Source organism: Tamandua tetradactyla, chromosome X, assembly GCF_023851605.1.
Source record: "Tamandua tetradactyla isolate mTamTet1 chromosome X, mTamTet1.pri, whole genome shotgun sequence".
NCBI lineage: Eukaryota > Metazoa > Chordata > Mammalia > Pilosa > Myrmecophagidae > Tamandua > Tamandua tetradactyla.
The window spans coordinates 89592251-89615706 of NC_135353.1; the positions used below are offsets into that span (position 1 = coordinate 89592251).

The 23456-nt window shown below is 38.5% G+C and overlaps 1 protein-coding gene and 1 long non-coding RNA gene across 3 annotated transcripts in view; one reads left to right on the plus strand and one right to left on the minus strand.

Annotated features, from left to right (window-relative positions):
• Nucleotides 1-19616: 19616 nt before the first annotated feature.
• On the minus strand, nt 19617-22992 carry LOC143671646 (uncharacterized). Its single transcript, XR_013169628.1, has 3 exons — nt 22694-22992; nt 22359-22406; nt 19617-21301 (listed from the first exon to the last, which is right to left on the minus strand). It is a non-coding gene; the product is annotated as an uncharacterized LOC143671646 (long non-coding RNA).
• Nucleotides 22804-23456, plus strand: part of BRWD3 (bromodomain and WD repeat domain containing 3) — a 133777-nt gene continuing 133124 nt past the window's right edge. For both annotated transcript variants that reach the window (XM_077146879.1, XM_077146880.1), the window contains exon 1: nt 22804-23343. In XM_077146879.1, coding sequence (XP_077002994.1) covers nt 23313-23343 — 31 coding nt within the window. In that variant the 5' untranslated portion in view covers nt 22804-23312. The remainder of the gene's footprint in view (nt 23344-23456) is intronic.

Genomic DNA, 23456 nt, shown 5'->3' on the forward strand with positions numbered 1-23456 from the left:
ATTCCAAGTTTATTCACTAATGTCAGATCATATCAGTGAGACCATACAGTATTGTCCTTTAGTTGTTGGTTAGTCTCACTCAGCATAATGTTCTCAAGGTCCATCCATGTTGTTACATACTTCATAAGTTTATTCTGTCTTAGAGCTGCATAATATTCCATCGTATGTATATACCACAGTTTGTTTAGCCACTCGTCTGTTGATGGACATTTTGGCTGTTTCCATCTCCTTACAATTGTAAATAATGCTGATATAAACATTGGTGTGCAAATGTCTGTTTGTGTCTTTGCCCTTAAGTCCTCTGCGTAGATACCTAGCAATGGTATTGCTGGGTCATATGGCAATTCTATATTCATCTTTTTAAGGAACCGCCAAACTGCCTTTCACAGCGGTTGCACCATTTGACATTCCCAACAACAGTGAATAAGTGTGCCTCTTTCTCCACATCCTCTCCAGCACCTGTCATTTTCTGTTTTGTTGATAATGGCCATTCTGGTGGGTGTGAGATGATATCTCATTGTGGTTTTGATTTGCATTTCTCTAATGGCCAGGGACATTGAGTATCTCTTCATGTGCCTTTTGGCCATTTGTATTTCCTCTTCTGAGAGGTGTCTGTTCAAGTCTTTTTCCCATTTTTTAATTGGATTGGCTGTCTTTTTGTTGTTGAGTTGAACAATCTCTTTATAAATTCTGGATACTAGACCTTTATCTGAAATGTCGTTTCCAAATATTGTCTCCCATTGTGTAAGCTGTCTTTTTACTTTCTTGATGAAGTTCTTTGATGCACAAAAGTGTTTAATTTTGAGGAGCTCCCATTTATTTATTTCTTTCTTCAGTGCTCTTGCTTTAGGTGTAAGGTCTATAAAACCACCTCCCATTGTAAGATTCATAAGATATCTCCCTACATTCCCCTCTAACTGTTTTATGGTCTTAGACCTAATGTTTAGATCTTTGATCCATTTTGAGTTAACTTTTGTATAGGGTGTGAGATATGGGTCCTCTTTCATTCCTTTGCATATAGATATCCAGTTCTCTAGGCACCATTTATTGAAGAGACTGTTCTGTCCCAAATGAGTTGGCTTGACTGCCTTATCAAAGATCAAATGTCCATAGATGACAGGGTCTATACCTGAACACTCTATTCGATTCCATTGGTCAATATATCTATCTTTATGACAGTACCATGCTGTTTTGACAACTGTGGCTTCACAATATGCCTTAAAGTCCGGCAGCTTGAGACCTCCAGCTCATTTTTTTTTCTCAAGATACTTTTAGCAATTTGGGGGCAACCTGCCCTTCCAGATAAATTTGCTTATTGGTTTTTCTATTTCTGAAAAATAAGTTGTTGGTATTTTGATTTGTATTGGATTGAATCTGTGAATCAATTTAGGTAGGATTGACATCTTAATTATATTTAGTCTTCCAATCCATGAACATGGTATGCCCTTCCATCTATTTAGGTCTTCTGTGATTTCTTTTAACAGTTTCTTGTAGTTTTCTTTGTAAAGGTCTTTTGTCTCTTTAGTTAAATTTATTCCTAAGTATTTTATTCTTTTAGTTGCAATTGTAAATGGAATTCGTTTCTTGATTTCCCCCTCAGCTTGTTCATTACTAGTGTATAGAAACACTACAGATTTTTGAATGTTGATCTTGTAACCTGCCACTTTGCTGTACTCGTTTATTAGCTCTAGTAGTTTTGCTGTGGATTTTTCAGGATTTTCGATGTATAGTATCATATCATCTGCAAACAGTGATAGTTTTACTTCTTCCTTTCCAATTTTGATGCCTTGTATTTCTTTTTCTTGCCTAATTGTTCTGGATAGAACATCCAACACGATGTTGAATAACAGTGGTGATAGTGGACATTCTTGTCTTCTTCCTGATCTTAGGGGGAAAGTTTTCAGTTTTTCCCCATTGAGGACGATATTAGCTGTGGGTTTTTCATATATTCCCTTTATCATTTTAAGGAAGTTCCCTTGTATTCCTATCCTTTGAAGTGTTTTCAACAGGAAAGGATGTTGAATTTTGTCAAATGCCTTCTCTGCATCAATTGAGATGATCATGTGATTTTTTTGCTTTGATTTGTTGATATGGTGTATTACATTAATTGATTTCCTTATGTTGAACCATCCTTGCACACCTGGGATGAATCCTACTTGGCCATGATGTATAATTCTTTTAATGTGTTGCTGGATTCTATTTGCTAGAATTTTATTGAGGATTTTTGCATCTATATTCATTAGAGAGATTGGTCTGTAGTTTTCTTTTTTTGCAATATCTTTGCCTGGTTTTGGTATGACGGTGATGTTGGCTTCATAGAGTGAATTAGGTAGCTTTCCCTCCACTTCAATTTTTTTGAAGAGTTTGAGCAGAGTTGGTACTAATTCTTTCTGGAATGTTTGGTAGAATTCACATGTGAAGCCGTCTGGTCTTGGACTTTTCTTTTTGGGAAGCTTTTGAATGACTGATTCAATTTCTTTACTTGTGATTGGTTTGTTGAGGTCATCTATTTCTTCTTGAGTCAAAGTTGGTTGTTCATGCCTTTCTAGGAACTTGTCCATTTCATCTACATTGTTGTATTTATTAGCGTAAAGTTGTTCATAGTATCCTGTTATTACCTCCTTTATTTCTGTGAGGTCAATGGTTATGTCTCCTCTTCCATTTCTGATCTCATTTATTTGCATCCTCTCTCTTCTTCTTTTTGTCAATCTTGCTAAGGGCCCATCAATCTTATTGATTTTCTCATAGAACCAACTTCTGATCTTATTGATTTTCTCAATTGTTTTCATGGTCTCAATTTCATTTATTTCTGTTCTAATCTTTGTTATTTCTTTCCTTTTGCTTGCTTTGGGGTTAGTTTGCTGTTCTTTCTCCAGTTCTTCCAAGTGGACAGTTAATTCCGAATTTTTGCCATTTCTTCTTTTTTGATATAGGCATTTAGGGCAATAAATTTCCCTCTTAGCACTGCCTTTGCTGCATCCCATAAGTTTTGATATGTTGTGTTTTCATTTTCATTTACTGATTTCTCTTGTAATTTCTTCCTTGACCCACTGGTTGTTTAAGACTGTGTTGTTGAGCCTCCACGTATTTGTGAATTTTCTGGCACTCTGCCTATTATTGATTTCCAACTTCATTCCTTTATAATCCGAGAAAGTGTTATGTATGATTTCAATCTTTTAAAATTTTTTGAGACTTGTTTTGTGACCCAGCGTATGGTGTATCTTTGAGAATGATCCATGAGCACTTGAGAAAAAGGTGTATCCTGCTGTTGTGGGGTGTAATGTCCTATAAATATCTTTTAAGTCTAGCTCATTTATTGTAATATTCAAATTCTCTGTTTCTTTATTGATCCTCTGTCTAGATGTTCTGTCCATTGATGAGAGCGGGGAATTGAAGTCTCCAACTATTATGGTAGATGTGTCTATTTCCTTTTTCAGTATTTGCAGTGTTTGCCTCATGTATTTTGGGGCATTCTGGTTCGGTGCATAAATCTTTATGATTGTTATGTCTTCTTGTTTAATTGTTCCTTTTATTCGTAGATAGTATCCTTCTTTGTCTCTTAACTGTTTTACATTTGAAGTCTAATTTTTTGGATATTAGTATAGCTACTCCTGCTCTTTTCTGGTTGTTATTTGCATGAAATATCTTTTCCCAAACTTTCACTTTCAACCTATGTTTATCTTTGGGTCTAAGATGTGTTTCCTGTAGACAGCATATAGAAGGATTCTGTTTTTAAATCCATTCTGCCAGTCTATTTCTTTTGATTGGGGAATTCAGTCCATTAACATTTAGTGTTATTACTGTTTGGGTAGTACTTTCCTCTACCATTTTGCCTTTTGTATTTTATATGTGATATCTAATTTTCCTTCTTTCTGCACTGTTCCCCACACCTCTCTGTTCTGTCTTTTCATATCTGTCTCTAGTGCTCCCTTTAGTATTTCTTGCAGAGCTGGTCTCTTGGTCACAAATTCTCTCAGTGACTTTTTGTCTGAAAATGTTTTAATTTCTCCCTCATTTTTGAAGAATAATTTTGCTGGATATAGAATTCTTGGTTGGCAGTTTTCCTCTTTTAGTAATTTAAATATATCATCCCACTGTCTTCTCGCCTCCATGGTTTCTGCTGAGAAATCTACACAGTCTTATTGGACTTCCCTTGTATGTGATGGATTGCTTTTCTCTTGCTGCTTTCAAGATCCTCTCTTTCTCTTTGACCTCTGACATTCTGACTAGTATGTGTCTTGGAGAATGTCTATTTGGATCTATTCTCTTTGGGGTGCACTTCACTTCTTGGATCTGTAATTTTAGGTCTTTCATAAGAGTTGGGAAATTTTCAGTGATAATTTCTTCCATTAGTATTTCTCCTCCTTTTCCCTTCTCTTCTCCTTCCGGGACACCCACAACACATATATTTGTGTGCTTCATATTATCATTCAATTCCCTGAGTCCCTGCTCATATTTTTCCATTCTTTTCCCCATAGTTTCTGTTTCTTTTTGAATTTCAGATGTTCCATCCTCCAGTTCACTAATCCTAACCTCTGTCTCTTGAAATCTACCATTGTAGGTTCCATTGTTTTTTCATCTCTTCTACTGTACCTTTCATTCCCATAAGTTCTGTGATTTGTTTTTTCAGACTTTCCATTTCTTCTTTTTGTTCATTCCTTGCCTTCTTCATGTCCTCCCTCGATTCATTGATTTGGTTTTTGATGAGGTTTTCCATTTCTGTTCGTATATTCTGAATTAGTTGTTTCAGCTCCTGTATCTCATTTGAACTATTGGTTTGTTCCTTTGACTGGGCCATATCTTCAATTTTCCCGGTGTGATTTGTTATTTTTTGCTGGCATCTGGACATTTAATTACCTTAATTAGTTTATTCTGGAGATTGCTTTCACTTATCTTACCTAGAGTTTTCTTGCTAGATGAGTTTGTTGTCTATCTGTTCTCTGACCTTCAGTTCAGCTTTTTCTGGGCCTCTAGCTTAAGTTTTGTTTAACAGAGGGTAATTTTTCAGTTCTTATTTCTTGTCCTGCTTGTAAGGTGCCTTTTCCCTCCCCACCCTTAGGAGGGTCTACATAGGTATTATAGACTCCAGCCGGGTTTTCCCGGACTAAGCTGGCCTCCTATCAGGGGGAAGGGGTCACCTGCATCAGTTTTCCCTGAGGGTGAGACCCAGAAGGTTGAAAGACTTTCCTGTGAAGTCTCTGGGCTCTGTTTTTCCTATCCTGCCCAGTATGTGGTGCTTGTCTCTCTGCGGGTCCCACCAGTAAAAGTTGTTGTGACTCCTTTAACTTTGGAAGGCTCTCCCTGCTGGGGGCGTGGTGGAGACAGAGGAGTGGTTGTAGGCTGGTTTTAATGGCTTCAAATTGCCAAGCCCTGGGGTCTGATTTCCTTGAGAGAGGGATTCCACCTAAGTTGGGCTTCACCCCTCCCCTGGGGAAGGCACACATGGGAGATAGCCCTGAAAGCAGTCTGTTTCTGCCTATTCCTGGGGCAGTTGCAGCCCGAGTAGTCCTACCACTGAATCCAGAGGCAGCCAAGCCTCCGTAGAAACAGTCACTAAAACCTGTTTCATCCCCTTTCCTCTTTTTCAGTTAGCCCAATAAGCGACCTCCGCCTTGACCAGTTTCTCCTGAGCTGGGGGCCTATTTTTAGTAGTCAGAATTTGTTTATTAATGCCACAATTGGTGTTTGGTTGGACTGAGTCCCTGCTACTGTTAGAGTCTCTTTCCTTTCCCTCCAGGACACCGCCTATGGGGGACGGGTGCCAGGCGCTGGCCGCCGCGGCTTGGGGAACTCACTGTTCCGGAGACTTGCAGCCGGTCCAGCTGGTGCAGACTGAGGTACGCTGTGTGTCCAGTTACTATTTTGGCTCCAGGAGCTGTTCTGTACTTTTTCTGGTTATTTAGCAGTTGATCTGGAGGACGAACTAAAATGCACACATTGCTAAGCTGCCTCTTCCCAGCTCGGCTCAGCAATACATTTAATACACTTAAAAAAATCAGTTTAGAGATTAAAGAAAAATAAATATACCTTTATACTTGCTTTTATAATCATATAGTTACATTTACCTATTGTTATGGATGTCCCTGAAAAAAAATATTCAAGTCTTAATCCCCTATCTTGTGAATGTGATCTTATTTGGAAGCAGAGTCTTTGAAGATGTTGTTAGATAAGATGAGGTCAAACAGGATTAGAGTGGATCCTGATCCAATAAGACTGATGTCCTCATAAGAAGGGGTGAGGAAACAGGGATAAGGACACAGGGGAGAATGCTAAATGAACATGGAGACAAGAAAGAAGGCTATATGGAGATGGTGGCAGGAATGCACCTACAAGATAAGGAACACCAAAGGTTGTTGTCAAACTCCAGGAGCTAGAAGAATCAAGAAAGGATTCTCTTCTACAGGCTTCAGATGGAGCATTGCCTTGACAACACCTTGATTTATAAGACCTCCAGACAACAAATTTCTGTTATTTTAAGTAATTCATTTTTTAATACTTCCTTACTGAGCCCTAACCAACAAAGATACTAGTGCATGTGTATGTGTGTATATTTGAATTATTGTCTATTGTCACTTGCTTTCATTTAGTGTTTCTGGTAAAGACTGGTCTGTTAGCCAAACGTTCTCTCAGATTTTATCTCAGAATATATATGTTTCACCTTCAGTTTTGAAAGATAGCTTTGTTGGATATAGGATACTTGGTTGACAGTTTTCTTTCCTCTGAGTATTTTGAATATGTTATCCTACTGATTTGTGGTCTCCATTGTTTCTGATGAGGAGTCAGCTACTGATCTTTTGGGGTATCTCTTGTCTGCTGATTTGAAAGTATTATGTACCCCAGAAAAGCCATGTTTTAATCCTGATCCAATCATTTGGGGGCAGCTGTTTCTTTTAATCCTGACTCAATGGTATAGGTTGAAAACTTTTGATTAGATTATCTCTATGGAGAGGTGGCATGCCCAATTGTGGGTGAGGCCTTTTGATTAGCTGGACATGTGAGTCCACTCACTCTGGGTGGGTCTTGATTAGTTTACTGGTATCCTTTAAAAGAGGAGACATTTTGGAGAGGGTTATAAATGACAAAAGCCAACAGAAACTTCAGAGCAGAGCTGACACAAATGCTGATAATTGGAGAACAGAGACACAGATGTTTGGAGATGCTTGGAATCCAGCAGAAGTCACCATGAGATGTTAAGCAAGCTAGAAACTGGAGAGAACAAAGGGAAGCCAAGAGATAAAAGCAAACCCTGGGGAAGCAAAATGAGGAACTCCCATAGGAACAGAAGTTGAAAGCAATGGAGCCCAGGAGCAAGGGACCAGCAGGTGCCAGCCACCTGCTGACAGGTGATTTCCTAGCTGATAGAGTTGTTCCAGACCCATCAGCATTTCTTGAATTAAGATCTCGTTACTGGATGCCTTAGTTTGGACATTTCCATAGGTTTAGAACTATAAACTTGTAACTTATTAAATTCCCACTTTTCAAAACCATTTCAGTTCTGGTATATCGCATTTCTGCAGTTTGCAAACTAAAACACCTTGTGAGTATTGAGTCTTTTTTTTTACTGCTTTTAATATTTTCTTCTTGTAAAATAGTTCTCATCATTTTTACTATGATGTGTTTCTTTGTGAATATCTTTGAATTCAATCTACTTAGAGTTTGTTGAGCTTCTTGGCTCATAGTTTCTGGAAGAATATTAACACACTTCCAATATATGCTTGATGCACTTCCATTATGCACATGTTGGTGCACTAAAAGTTATCCCACATTTCTCTGAGACTCTGCTTATTTTTCTTCATTCTTCTTTCTCTCTGTTCTTTAGATTGCATATATTTGTGAATTACTTCTCCTGTCAGTTCAAATCTACTCATGTCCCTCTAGTGAGTTTTTCACTTCATTTACTATTATTTTTGAGTCAAGAATTTTCACTTGGTTCTTTTCTTTTAATTTCCACTTCTTTATTTTTATTCTGCACTTTTGTGGCATTGTCATCATACCTTCCTATATTTCTTAATCATGGCTTCCTTTAGTTCTTTAAGCATAATTATAATAGCTACTTTGAAGTCTTTGTTAAATCTGACATCACAATCACAGGCAGTTTATGTTGCCTGTTTTTTTTTTTTCTTGTGTGTGGATTATATTTTCCTATTTGCTTTCATATCTTTTAAACTTTTTCTTGGAAACTGGATATTTTAGATAATTATGTTGCATCAGCTCTGCAAACTGACCACATTTTTGGGGTTTGTTATTGTTATTTGCCTGTTACTTTTTAATGAATGATTAGATTATTTAGTGAACTCTAACCTACACACCTCCTGACATAGTGTGAAGCTCTGCTGTTGCACATCTTTGGATAGGTTCATAGTCACTCAATGAGAATAGGTTTCCCAGGGCTCTTTGACTGTCTATTTCTCTGAACAAACCTAGGCAAGTGGTAACCTCCAATATTTGCCTGATTTCCTCATTTTTTTCAGCAATGCCCTGGGACATAAAATGCTTCACAGTCTGTTCCAATCAAATTATGGCTTCTTTGAGGGCATATTTTCTAGGTCAATGTTGATATTTACTCTGACCTGAGAAGGGTTCATCCAAGATGTCTCCTTCTGTCATTTATATCTAGCAAACTAGTTTCACTATAGTATAGCTTATAATTCCAAGAAATCTATCAATCTCCCCCATTGCCGTTCACAATGACTTCACTGTTTCTGAGTGCGCTATTAGGCTTGAACTTACCCACACAAATGCAAATAAAATCAGTTCCTTTGAGGATAAATTAAGAATTATCTCTGCTTCTTCCCTCAAACAAAATCTTTGAGCCACAGCTCTGGTGCTGTAAGCAGGAAAAATGGCACATGTCTGGCTTACTGTCTTTACTGTGTTAGGATCTGAACACTTGGTTAAGAAGGGGGTCAACAGCCCCAAATGCTTTTTCTCTTACCTTTCTTGGTCTGGATCCATCACCCACGAGCTGTGGCAACAGTGACTTGGGACCCAGTTTTCTCAGTGAAACCATGACCAAACTAGAGGCTCCAGCCCCTGAGTGGAGGCTGGGCAGATTAAGTCATCCCCCACTTCTTAGCCACACGTGACCAGAATTTAGCCTCAGCAACAGGTAACAGGTAACAGAATAAGGAATGCTGACATACTTCCTGGTTTAGTTTTCTAAGCTGCTCAAGCAAATGCCATGAAATGGGTCAGGTTAAACAATGGGAATTTATTTGTTCATGGTTTTGAGGCTAAAAGAAAGTCCAAATCAAGGTATCATCAAGGCCATGCTTTCTTCCTGAAGACTGGCTATTCTGGGGCTGGCTGCTGGTGACCCTTGGTCTTTAGTTTATCACATGGCAAGGCACATGACAACACCCCTTCTCCTCTCCCTTATCTTCTGGGTTCTAGAGAATTTTAGTTTCTTGCTTTCTGTGACCTTCTCTCTCTGTCTGAATTTCATTCTGCAAAAAATGATTCCAGTAATTGAATTAAGATACATCCTGATTAGGCTGGGCCACACCTTAACTAAAGTAACCTCTTCAGAAGTTCCTATTTACAATGGGTTTACACCTATAGGAATGGATTAAATTTAAGAGCATGCTTTTCTGGGGTACATACGGTTTCAAAGCACCATACTTTCTCTCCTAGGAAGATTGCCCTCTGACTAGGAGTTGGGGTAACGGAGCCCTGTGTTCTTGGCTGTACCAGTTTGGAGTAGAGTCTCCATTTCACTAAACTGAATGCATTGAGGGAGGAAGGAGGTATTGTTTCAAATATCACACATTAACTGTTTTTACCAATTTTTAGTAGATTTTCTTGAATAAAGGTTTCTTAATTTGTTATATGCCCTTTGTACTCTTACCTAAAATCCAGAGATTTTAAATGGTTGGGTTTTTAAAATAATTTTCATTTGTTTTGTTGGGAGTGGGTCAGTAAAGCTCCTCATGCTGTCATGCTGTTAGCGAAACCTAATCCACTCATATTTGCTGTGGCTTGAATCATGTACCCTACAAAGGAAATGTTCAAGTCTTAATCCACATTCCATTTATATACCCATTTATAAATAGAACTTTTTGAAGATGTTATTATTAGTTAGAATGCGGCCAATTTGAATCAGTGTGATTTTTAATTCATATGACTGGAGGTCTTATGAGAGGAAATTCAGACACAGCCAGTAGAAACAAGAAACTAGAAGCTAGAAGTCAATGGAAGCTATAAGTCAGCAGAAATCAGAGGAAAAGACACAGGAGAGATAGATCACCATACGACAGAGGACTGCCATTGCCAAAAGGCCACTAACTTTGGAAGAAAGAATGGCCTTGCCAATATCTTGGTTTTGGACTTTTAGCCTGAAAATTATGAGATAATAAATTCTTGTTGTTTAAGCCAACCCACTGTGTGGTATTTGTCATGGCAGCTCTGGCAAACTAAGATAATATTAATGTTTATATTGATGTAGTTGGGTTTTCATTTGCCATTTTAATTTTGTTTTCTGTATGTCTCACGTCACTTTTGTTCCTCTATTTCTCTTTTCCTGTTCTCTTTTCCATTAAGTGAAATTTTCTAGTGGAGCCTTTAATTTCATTTTGTAATTTTTTTACTACTTTTTATTAGTTATTTTCCTACTGGTTGTCTAGAGCTTAGTATCTAACTCTCAATTTAGCAGAATCTACTTTAGTTTTATACTAACTTTAGTTCCTTTGAGCTATCAAATGTCTAGCCAAACCATCTAGCTGTATTTCCTCTCTTCCCTTTTGCCATTTTTGAATATCATTTACACCTATATAATAAGTTAAAATGTATAAACATAAGTTATGAAATATTTTTATTACATGTTTATGTTTATTACTTTAAAAATTTTTGTTTTAAAGAAGCTAAGAAGACATAAACTGTTTATTTGTAGATTTTGTTATACTAATTTTCTAATTTATTACTCTGCCCCCTCCATCCTAGGATTTTTTGTTTTTATTTTCTCCTTCATGGGGAGACCTGTTAACTTTTCAACCTTGATCTTCCATTATAATGCAATTTCTAAAGGACCAAAATAAAACAAATGATGAAGATAAAGAATGCAACATTAAAATGTTATATTACCTCTTTACTTAAATTGACATATTCAGATCATATTCATTTCTTTCTCAGTTTGCAACAAATTATTCTGTAAAATAAACAGTAAATAAACCAATAGTATAAAAGTTGAAATTGGGAACATATTATTTAAAATATATAATATAATAATGTATAATATTTTAAAATAATAAGCAATAATAACTAATAGGAGGTAAATGCTTACTTATCTACCAAGTAAACATTCCAGTGTTTTCATATCTAAACTCATTTTTGTTTTAGTTCATGAAATTTGCCCTACCTTCCCAATTAAGCCTTTGTTCACAGTGTTAAGTGGTGATTTTAATAATGAACGTATATTTCAGGACATGAGGCTAATGCTAAACACCAAGAAAACATTTTATATGAACATAGACATTTTAATAACATCCCTTTTATCTACCTAGTCATTATGGTCAAGGAAATAGCAGAGAATTGTGCCTTTTTATTTATTTATTGCTTCTCATCTCCAAATTCACCTTTATTGACTACCCTGCATGGGTATGTATGCTGTTTAATGGATGTATGCTGTTTAAATATTTTTTCTTTTGCATTGGGGCTTTTTCAGTAGAGGCCAGTAGAAAAACAGTGCAGGAAGAAAGAATTTTGCTTCCTGCTTCTGTTGTGCTCACTGGGCAGCCTTCTCCTACAGCTTTGTGCAGCTTCTTCAGTACCAGGATCCTGCTGCTTGTGCAGCTTTCTCCAGTGCTTGACTCCTGTGGTGCATGTTGTCAGATGCACCCTGCAGCTTTCCCTGCTAGCTTCCCTCTGATGGTTTTGTAGCAGACAGCCTTGTGCACATCTTTCCCAGGCCACTTCAAGGGCAGATTCCAGAGGGTGGGTTTCTAGCAATTACCAGAGGGCAGAATTCCAGCAACCTTCACAGGTTGAAGTTTCAGGAAGTTCTGCTTACAAGGCACCAGCGTCTTTCCTGTCATAGGGTGAGTCTCTGCTGGTTGTTTCCTCTCCAACAAGGTCTAGAGCTTATCTCTGGGCAGGAAGTGAGGGTGGAGGGTACGCCATCTTAGCTCGAGGAATGGTAGCTATTAACTTTTATTATATCTGCTATTATAACTGCTATTCATATATGCTTTAGAGTTCTCTTTACTCCTTACTAGCTAATCCTTTATTACGCGAATCTGTTATTATTAGTAATTCTTTATCCTAAATTTTCCCTGTCCAAATTACTGAGTGCTTTTTCTCTCCTGATTGCTCCCAAACTGATATAGAAGTGTTTCTGAAATAACAATACGACATACATTTTTTTTTTCCTATTACATGGGCAGGCACCCGGAATCGAACCCAGGTCCTCTGGTATCGCAGGCAAGCATTCCTGCCTGCTGAGCCACCGTGGCCCGCCCACAACATACATTTTGAAATATGGTGCAAATATATTCTCTCATGACTCTTCAGCAATTCCTGTGAACTATGCATGGCAAGCCTATCACTCATATTTAATAAATGAGGAATGAGGGTCACAGTATTTAAGTGACTTGTGTGAAGTCATATAGTTATTTTTATCACCTGTAAAAAGGGGATAATAATATAGCCTACCTCCTATGATTTTTGTAAAGATTAAATGAGACAAAATGCTCGGCACATGGTAAATGTTCCACAAAGGTTAACTTTTATTTGAACCGCACAAAATATTCAGGCATTTTGGAGATTTGCTAAAATACTTGCATTGAGTTGTCTAGGGCTTATATATCTTAGCAATATTTAATTTCTTTTAGTAGTGGCATTTATATATCAAGCACCATAATATAAAAACCAAATACAAACCTATCATTTTATAATGACCTCATGTGGTTTTTGCTTCTGGAGGGCAAAAAATGTAGTCAGAGTGAGAGCTAGCCAGCCTGGGCTAAATTTATGTCAGCATAATGAATTCTAGGTCCAAGGTGGTCAATGGCTGAGCTCTGGGTGGAGACACCAAATTACTAAGAACACAGCCCTAAATTTAGAAGGCAGCCTTCAAAAATTTGAATATTTAAATATAACTAATAAATACAGGAGACTTCTGGGAAGATGGCTGACTAGAGCAGCTCGAGATTAGCTCTGCTCCATGGAAAAGTTAGAGAAGGTATAGGAGGGGGACTTAGGTGGTAACTTGGGAGTGTAGCTGACCTGGGAGAGCCTTCTGCACCATATGCAGCAGCCCTGGTTGCAGAGGCTGAGGAATCAAGAGGGAGAAAGCTGGAGCCTGGCCTGGAGGTGCAGAGCCTGCAGTAGTGCACAGAGGGGAGCACGGGAATAGGAAGTAAGCCAGGCTGCATTCCTTGGGTGCAAGGAATTCCTGAACCCCTCCTGAACCCCTCCTGCAGGCTGTTGCAAGGCATAAAGGCTGTGTTTACTAGCCTCCATATCTAGGTTACCCCCACCCCCTGCCCACAGTGTCACACAGCCTCACCACACACTCTCTGAGCTCAGCGCATCCGTTTACAGGACTCCCAGGTCCACATGTGTGCATGGGCCCCCAATCATGTCATTCAGCTCTGGGCACCACACTTTATGGCAGTTCTAGAACTGTTCACATGCACAACTCTCAGCCTCACTTCCCAGCTCTGAGAAAGTGCTGACCTGCACAGCAGGTTCATATCTGCCCCCAATCCATGAAGGCATAATGCCGACCTGCTATCACAGCTCTACACATGTGGACAAAGAGTCCCATGACTTAAACCAATGCACCCAAACAGCTACATCCTCCCTGGCAGTTGGACGCCTATGTTCATAAGCATCAGTGTTACATCCCCAACCTGCACCCAAACCTGCCCTGAAATAACTCACCATACTGAGTGCTCCACCCCGTGCCCTGCCACCTGCTGTACAACCATTCTGCAAACACAAGCTTTAGATTACTGGAAGAAATCAATTCCCAAAGTAAATCAATCAAGGTATTCACATGTGATGAAGACAGCAGAAGATCACTAAGCATACCGTAATGCAGACATATATAGCCCTGCCAAATGACCAAATTAAATACCAGAGGAGACACACATGTTGGAACAAATAATCAAAGATGTTCATACAACTCTACTTAATAAAATAAGTGGTATCCCATAACAAATGACATAAAGGAAATCAAGAAGACAGTAGAAGGGCACAAAGAAGAACTTGAAAGAATAAATGAAAAAATAGTAGATATCATGAAGATTAAAGATTCTGTTGCCCAAATAAAAAACATAATAGAGGCACAGAAAACCAGATTTGAAGAGACAGGAGAAAGAATAAGTGATATAGAGGACAGGATAATTGACTTCAAAGGCTCAAAACAGCAAATGGCAGAAAAGATGGAAAAAATTGGATGGGAAATCAGGGAAGTGATAGACAAAACAAAGCACGCAAATATAAGAATCATTGGTGTCCCAGAAGGAGAAGAGAGGAGTAAAGGGCTAGGAAAAGTAGTTGAGGATATAATGGGGGAAAACTTCCCAACCCTCATAAAGGACAAAAATATGCAAGTTAAAGAAGCCCAAAGAACTCCAAACCGAATAAATCCAAAATGGCCTGCCCCAAGGCACATACTAATCAGTCTGTCAAATGTAGAAGAGGAGTGGAAAATCCTGAAAGTGGCAAGAGAAAAACAATCTACTACATACAACAGAAATCAAATAAGACTGAGCTCAGATTACTCAACTAGCATCCTGGAGGTGAGAAGGCAGTGGTGCAATATATTAAAGATCGTGAAAGAGACAGACTTTCAGCCAATAATTCTGTACGCAGCCAAAATTGTACTTCAAAATTGAGGGAGAGATTAAAGTTTTCACAGACAAAGAAATCCTGAAAGAATCTGTCGATAAGAGACCAACCCTAAAAGAAATACTAAAAGGAGTTCTGCCGGCTGGAAAAAAAAAAAAAAAAAAGGACAGGAGAGGGATGCCTGGAGGAGGGCAGAGAATTTAAGAGTACCACTAAGGGTAATTTAAAGAATACAAACAGAAAGAGGGGAAAGAATATATAGATCTGACAAATAAAATAAAAAAGATAAGATGGTGGAATCAAGAAATACTTTTGAGTAATAACTTTGAATGTAACAGACTCATCTTACCAATTAAAAGATACAGATTGGCAGAATGGATTAAGAAACATAATCCAGCTATATGCTGCTTACAAAAGACTCATCTTAGACACAAGGATACAAATAGATTGAAAGTGAAAGGATGGAAAAAGATTTTCCAGGCCAGTTGTAACCAAAAGAAAGCAGGAATAGCTAAAATAATATCGGACAAAATAGACTTTAAATGTAAAGACATCTTAAGAGACAAAGAAGGACACTATATACTAATTAAAGGGTCAATTCACTAAGAAGATATAACAATCATAAATGTTTATGCTACCAATCAAGGAGCCCCAATGTACATGAGACAGACATTGGCAAAACTGAAGCGAGCAATAGGTATTCAACAATAATAGTAGGACTTCAACACACCACACTCCTCTATAGATAGAACCAGATAGAAGATCAACAAGGAAACAGAGAACATAAATAAATTGATAAATGAATTAGACCTAACAGACATATATAGGTCATTGCATCCCAAAGGACAAGGTTATACATTCTTCTCTAGTTGCTCATGGAACATTCTCCAAGATAGATCATATGCTTGGGTACAAATAGGTCTTTATAAATTAGAAAACATTGAAATTATTCAAAGCACTTTGTCTCATCACTCACCATGGGATGAAGCTGGATCACAATAACCACCAAAGAATGAGAACATTCACAAATATATAGAGATTAAATAACACATTCTTAAACAACCAGTGGGTCAAAGAAGAAATTGCTAGAGAAATCAGTAGCTATCTAGAGATGAATGAAAATGAGAATACAACTTATCAGAACTTATGGGATATGGTAAAGGCTGTGCTGAGAGGGAAATTTATTGCCTTAAATGCCTATATTAAAAAACAAGGAAGAGCAAAAATTGAGGAGTTAACAGCAAACCTGGAGGAACTGAGAAAGAATAGCAAACTAACCCCAAAGCAAATAGGAGAAGAGAAATAACAAAGATTAAAGCAGAGATAAATGAATGGGAGAACAAAAGAACAAAAGAAAGAATCAATAAAGTCAAAAGTTGTTTTTTTGAGAAAACCAATAAAATTGATGGGCCACTAGCAAGAGTGAAAAAGACAAAAAGAGAGAGGAGGCAAATAAACAAAATCAGAAATGAGACGGGGTGTGTTACTACAGACCATGAAGAAAAGAAAAGAAATTATAAGAGGATACTATGAACAACTATACACTGACAAACTAGACAACTTAGATGAAAAGGACAAATTACTGGAGACATGCAAACAAGCTACACTGACTCAGGAAGAAATAGAAAATCTCAACAAACCAATCACAAGTAAAGAGATTCAATCAGTAATCAAAATCTTCTTACAAAGAAAAGCCCAGGGCCAGACGGCTACACAGCAGAACTTTATTAACATTCCAGAAAGAACTAACACCAATCCTCCTCAAACTTTTCTAAAAAATTGAGGAAAAAGGAACTCTACCTAACTCAATTTATGAAGCTAATATTATTTAATACCAACAATTGGGCATGGAAGAATTGGATATCAATAGCCAAGAGAATGAAAGATGCTATAAGAAAGGAAAACTACAAGCCAATCTCCTAATGAACATAGATGCAAAAATTCTCAATAAAATATTAGCAAATCGAATCCAACAGCACATTAAAACAATTATACACCATGACCAAATGGGGTTTATACCAGGAATGCAAGGATGGTTCAACATAAGAAAATCAATTATGTAATACAGCACGTTAATAAATCAAAAGGTAAAAATCACATGATCATCTCGATTGATGCTGAAAAAGCATTTGACAAAATTCAGCATCTTTTCTGATAAAAACACTCAAAAACAGGAATCAAATATAACTACCACAATATGATAAAGGGAAATATGAAAAACCGAGAGCCAGCATCATACCCAATGGAGAGAGACTGAAAGCTTTTCCCCTAAAATGAGGAACAAGACAAGGATGCCCACTCTCACCACTATTATTCAACACTGTGCTAGAAGTTCTAGCTAGAACAATCAGGCAGGAGAGAGAAATAACAGGCATCCAAAATGGAAAGGAAGAAGTAAAACTCTCATTATTTGCAGATGATATGATAATACACTTGGAAGATCCTGAGAAATCTACAGCAAAGTTACTTAAGCTAATAAACAAATTCAGCAAGGTGGCAGCATATAAAATTAATGTGTAAAAATCAGTAATATTCCTACACATGAGCAATGACATACCTGAGGAGTCAGTTAAGGAAAAAATTCCTTTCAAAATACCAACTAAAAGAATCAAACACTTAGGAATGAACTTTACTAGGAATGTAAAGTTCTTGTACACAGAAAACTAAACATTGCTAAAAGAAATCAAAGGAGATCTAAATAGGTGGAAAAATATTCCCTGCTCATGGATAGGAAGGCTAAATATAGTTAAGATGCCAGTTCTCCCCAAATTGATGTACAGATTCAACACAGTAGCAATCAAAATTCCAACAACCTACTTCGAAGATTTGGAAAAGCTTACTACCAAATTCATGTGAAAGGGAAAGAGACCCTGAATAGTTAAAAGCATCCTAAAAAAGAAGAACGAAGTGGGAGGATTAACACTCCCTGACCTTAAAACCTATTATAAAGCCACAGTGGTCAAAACAGCATGGTACTGGCACAAAGACAGAAGCACTGACCCATGGAATTGAATCAAGAGTGTGGAAACAGACCACCAAATCTATGGTCAACTGATTTTGACAAGGTCCCCAAATCCTTGGAACTGGGGCAATATAATATAGTCTTTTCAATAATTGGGCATGGAAGAACTGGATATCAATAGCCAAGAGAATGAAACAGGACCCCTACCTTATACCCTACACAAAAATTAACTCCAAGTGATCAAACACCTAAATATAAGAAGTAGCACCATAAAGCTTCTAGAAGAAAATGTGGAGAACAATCTTCAAGACCTAGAAATAGGAGGTAGCTGGCTAAACTTTATACCCAAAGCACAAGCAACAAAAGAAAAAAAAGATAAATGGGAACTCCTCAAAATCAAATGCTTGTGTACCTCAAAAGACTCTGTCAAAAGGTGAAGAGGAAGCCAACTCAATGGGAGAAAATATTTGGAAATCACATATTGGACAAAGGTTTCATTTTATATATATACAAAGAAATCATACAACTCAACAACAAAAGAACAAACAATCCAATTATAAAATGGGCTAAAGATATGAATAGGTGTTTTTCTGAAGAGGAAATACAGATGGTTCAAAAACACATGAAGAGGTGGTCATTTTCACTGGCCATAAGTGAAATGCAGATCAAGACTACAATGAGATACTATCTCACATCTATAAAACTGGCTGTTATTAAAGAAACAGGAAACTATAAATGTTGGAGAGGATGGGGAGAAACTGGGACACTTATGCATTGCTGGTTGGGAATGTAGTGGTGCAGCCACTATGGAACACTGTTTAGCAGTTCCTTAGGAAACTAAATATAGAGTGCCCTATGACCCAGCAATAACTTCGTATATACTACCAAGTATATACCAAACTACTTGGTATATACCCAGCAGAGCTGAAAGCAACAACAAAAAAAGACATTTGCACACCGATGTTCATAGCAGCATTATTCACAATCAGCAAAAGATGGAAACAAACCAAATCCCCATTAACAGATGAGTGGATCAACAAAATGTGGTATATACATATGATGGAATACTATGCAGCAGTAAGACAAAATGACGTCCTGAAGCATATGACAAATACAGATGAGCCTTGAGGACATAATGCTGAGTGAAATTAGCCAGACACAAAAGGATAGATACTGTATGATTCCAGTTTTATGACGAGCATAAGGGTGTAATCAGAGGCTAATAATATAGAATAAAGGGGACTTAGAGATGCATAGCAGCTAGAGATAGGTGAACTGTTAGCTAATGAGGTTGAAGAGAACAGATAGGAATAAAGGTGATCCTCTAGTGGGTCTAGAAGTAATATTACCACATTGAAGATGAACAAGATTGAAAGCGGTGAAAGGTATAGACCTGTGACCCACTCATATACATTAGAAATAGGAATGAGTTCCCATAACAATTACTTCAAAGATATGATTCTTATATAAAGAGTGTTTAAGTCCAGGGTACAGGGGGAAAACTGCTATTGCATGCTATGAGCTATGTTCAAAAGGAAACCATCAGCACTACCACAGCAACAGCAGAGGTAAATGATGGGGGGAGGGACAAGAGGTAAAAGGAGGTTTAGATTTCCTATATGGTCAGGGTGTGTTTATTGGTTTTCCATCTCTTGGGAACAATGAAATTATCTAAAATTGAGAATGTTGATGGACTGTGGACTTGGGCCCTCTACATGATGCCCAATGAATGCAGGTGACTGACGGACGTAATGAAGGAGAAGTAGATCGATGAATGATGGTGTACACTTATGAACGGAGTGGACTACTACAAAAAGGAAGAATGTCATGAGGCACGCAATGATGGGAATAAACATGTGGGACATTTGATGAAGCAAAATAAGCCAGAAACAAACAAAAAAACCAACAATGGTATGTCCACCTTTAGAAAATGGTTGTAAGAAAACAGGGGCCTAGATTATAATCTTTTAGAGCAGACACATTAAGTCACGAGTGGTGATTATTATTTCTGGATTTTGAGAGGCTATTTTATATATATAACCTGATATTTAGAGATAAGAACCAAGCCATACAGGTTGGGGTTAAAGTAATTCAGAACATAGGGGTAAGGAAGACAGTGTCCATATTTTAGAACCACACATACTCATTGAGACTAATGGAAGAAAGATTTATTTGATCTAGAACTGAAATTTTCTGTAGTGCAAAATCTAATTCAACCTATCTGTATAGTTAATTTGAACAACTGAAACACATGAAGCACAGAACAAGGAAGAGGTCCTTTAATCCTGTATAGATTATTGTAATACCTGGAAATATTCTAGAGTACATTAAGCAGGTAATCAAAATAGTGTCAAACTCCCCTGAGGGAGGGGAGAAAGATTATGGAACTGTTAAATCTTACCATCAGGGAATCTCCTGGTACTGTGACAAACTTTAGGGATACCCAAATTAATAGGCCATGCTCTTGATCATGAGGCTTGCTCTTATGAAACTTATGTAGGTAGCAGAGAAGCTTAGACTACCTATAGGCATGCCTAAGAGCTACTTCTGGAGGTCCTCTGTTGTTGCTCAGATGTGGCCTCAGCCTCTCTAAGCCCAACTCTGCAAGTGAAATCATGCCCCCCCCCCCCGCCACTATGTGGGAAATGACATGCAGGGGTGAAAGTCTCCCTGGTGGTGTGGGAGATGACCCCCAGGGATGAATCCAGACCTGGCACCGTGGGATCAACAACTACATCCTGACCAAAAGGGAGAAAAAAAATGTAAGTAATAAAGCATCAGTGGCACAGAGAATTTAAATAGAGTTGAGAGGCTACTCTGGAGGTTGCTCTTAAGTAAGCTTTAGGTAGACCTTGCTACCTATCATAACCTGCCAACCGCCAATCAGGACCATTCCAGCCAATCCTAAAGAACACCTAAGTCACTATATAAGATCCACAAGGGTTCCATGAACTAGAGTAACTTTCCAGAAACCTACAACTTCCAGATGGGTCCCTGGTCTAGATAAGTTCTGAAGCCTAGCCCAGCCTCTCCAGAACATTAGATACATCTATCTCCCTACCCCATATTTGTGACAGACCCTTCCAATATAAAAAATTTAGAATTGCCATAGCCCAAACAACTCCAAAGAGAGGTATGGTGTTCTAGTTTGCTAGTTGCTGGAATACAATATACCAGAATCAGAATAGCTTTTAAAAAGGGGAATTTAATAAGTTGCTAAGGCCGAGAAAATGTCCAATTAAAACAAGTCTACAGAAATGTCCAATCAAAGGCATCCAGGGAAAGATACCTTGGTTCAAGAAGTTCAGTGAAGTTCAGGGTTTCACTCTCAAGTGGAAGGGCACATGGTGAACAGAGTCAGGGCTTCTCTCTCAGCTGGAAGTGCATGTGGCAAACACAGTGTAATCTGCTAGCTTTCTCTCCTGGCTTCCAGTTTCATGAAGTTCCCCGGGAGGCATTTTCCTTCTTCATCTCCAAACGTCACTGGCTGGTGGACTCTCTGCTTCGTGGTGCTGCAGCATTCTCTGTTCTCTCTGAATCTCCTTCATTCTGCAAAATGTTTCTTGTTTTATAGGACTCCAGAAATTTCTCAAGACCCACCCAAATGGGTGGAGACATGTCGACACCTAATCCAGTTTAACAACCACTCTTGACTAAATCACATCATCCAGGGAGAGGTTCCAATCACAGTTTCAAACATACAGTATTGAACAGGGATTATTCTACTTTTATTAAATGGGATTTTGATTAAAACATGGCTTTTGTAGGGGGTATACTTCCTTTCAAACCAGCACATATGGAAAGATCAAAGGTGATGGTGGAATTATATATAGAGAAGATAGGACTTAACAAATGAATATGAATGTCCAATCATTAAATTGCTATCTCTATTAGTCTCCAGTATTTTAGGGCAACTGGAAGTAAAAACCCAAAATTGTGAAATTGTAAACCACGTCAAACTCTGAAATATGTTCTACAACTAATTGTGGTGCTGTGCTTTCAAATTTATAGCTTTTTCGTATATATGTTATTGTTCACAGAAAAAAAAGAAGGAAAAAAAAGTCGATTGTGAGGATACAAAAAGTATTTAAGCCCTCTAGCCTCCTACATTCTGGAGCAGCTAAAAGGAAAAATGTGTGCGGATTATATGGTAGCCCATGTCAAACTCTTTGGATCTGTCCTATATTCACTTGTTGAAGAGTGCTTTGAAAACTATTGCTTTCTTATTTCTTTGCTTTGTATATATGTTACACTACACAATAAAATAAGTTAAAAAAATAAATGCAGCTTAAACAACATTTCTAGTCTTGTCAGAAGACATTTCTAGCCTTATATTAGTTACTTATTTTGATCAAGGCTTGAGATGGGAACAAGATACTAAGGAAAATTAGGGAACGAAAGAGACCCAGTTTACTCTGTCTTCCCAATTATTATCTGCTACAAACTCATTGATCAGTAAACCTTTCAGTAACCAAATACTGTGCGAAGAGCTCGGGGTTATATATTAAACAAGCGGAGTTACAAACCTTTAGAAAACTACCTCACAAGAAATATGCAATTATATCTATCTACACATACACACATACAGACCACACATATATATTACCTGCTTAATGTATTTGAGCAGTATTTGAAAACAGGACTGAAAAATTTCCTATAGGAATGGGAAAGAGATGTGTTAAACTTTCATTAACTTTATGGCTGATTGAAAATTTCTCATGAAATATTCACCAGAACTGTGGGAAATTCTTAGAACTATTATTTCCTTTATCAATTTAAGCCTCGCACTCCGGGTCAGTTAAGGCAGAGCATTTTCATCTGGTACAAACCATTTTAAGGAGAAACAAGTGATGAAATAGGGGGCCTCTTTCCCTCCCTCGGGGATAAAACCCTTTAGTAGCCAGTCTCCATTCAGTAAAGTAGGGGGGAAACCGCTCTTACGCCCCAGGCAGCTCAGTTAAATGACATCCTCACAAATACTCAAGGTCAGGCCGAAAGGAAACGGTTCTCAATGGGAAAAGATCCGACTGTCCCGACACGAACCGCAACCGATGCAGGGATGCATCTAAGCGAACGCCACCACAGAGTTCTACGGCGATTGCCAGAGCGTCCGACGTCAGCTAGAGCCTCCTTCCTCCTCTTCCCCTGAGCATTACTGAGGCAACAATCGGCCCTCTGGGAGAGCAGAGGCCAGGCGGCTGCGTTAGCGCCCCTGGCGGCTAACAACCAGCGCTGCTGCAGGCCCCTCTCACCATTTTTACCCCGCCCCTGTCTCAACATCACCCCCCCACCCCCGCCCCGCACTCGCTCAGCCACTTTGGCTCCTCCCTCCTCTTTTCTATCTCTTCTTCCTCCTCCGCCTCCTCAGCTCTTGGGCTAGAAAATCTATGGGTCGAAACGTGATGCGATGAATCTGAGAGAGATCGAAACTGGGACGAGGAGTGCGGCGGAAGCGGCGGGATTCCTGGGCATGGGGGCTTCACCACAATAGAGGCAGTCCACACACCACCCCCCCGCCAGTCCCTCCGGAGCAAAGCCCCCAAACCCCCTCGGGAAAAGGATGGCGGCGGCCCCTACCCAGATCGAAGCCGGTGGGTAGCAGTATACAGGGCTTATGGGTTGCGGGTTTAGCATGAGGGCTGTCAGTTTCTTTGAAAAAAGCTTCTATTGCTCTTCTTTACCTCCCGCTCAACCTCTTTTTCCC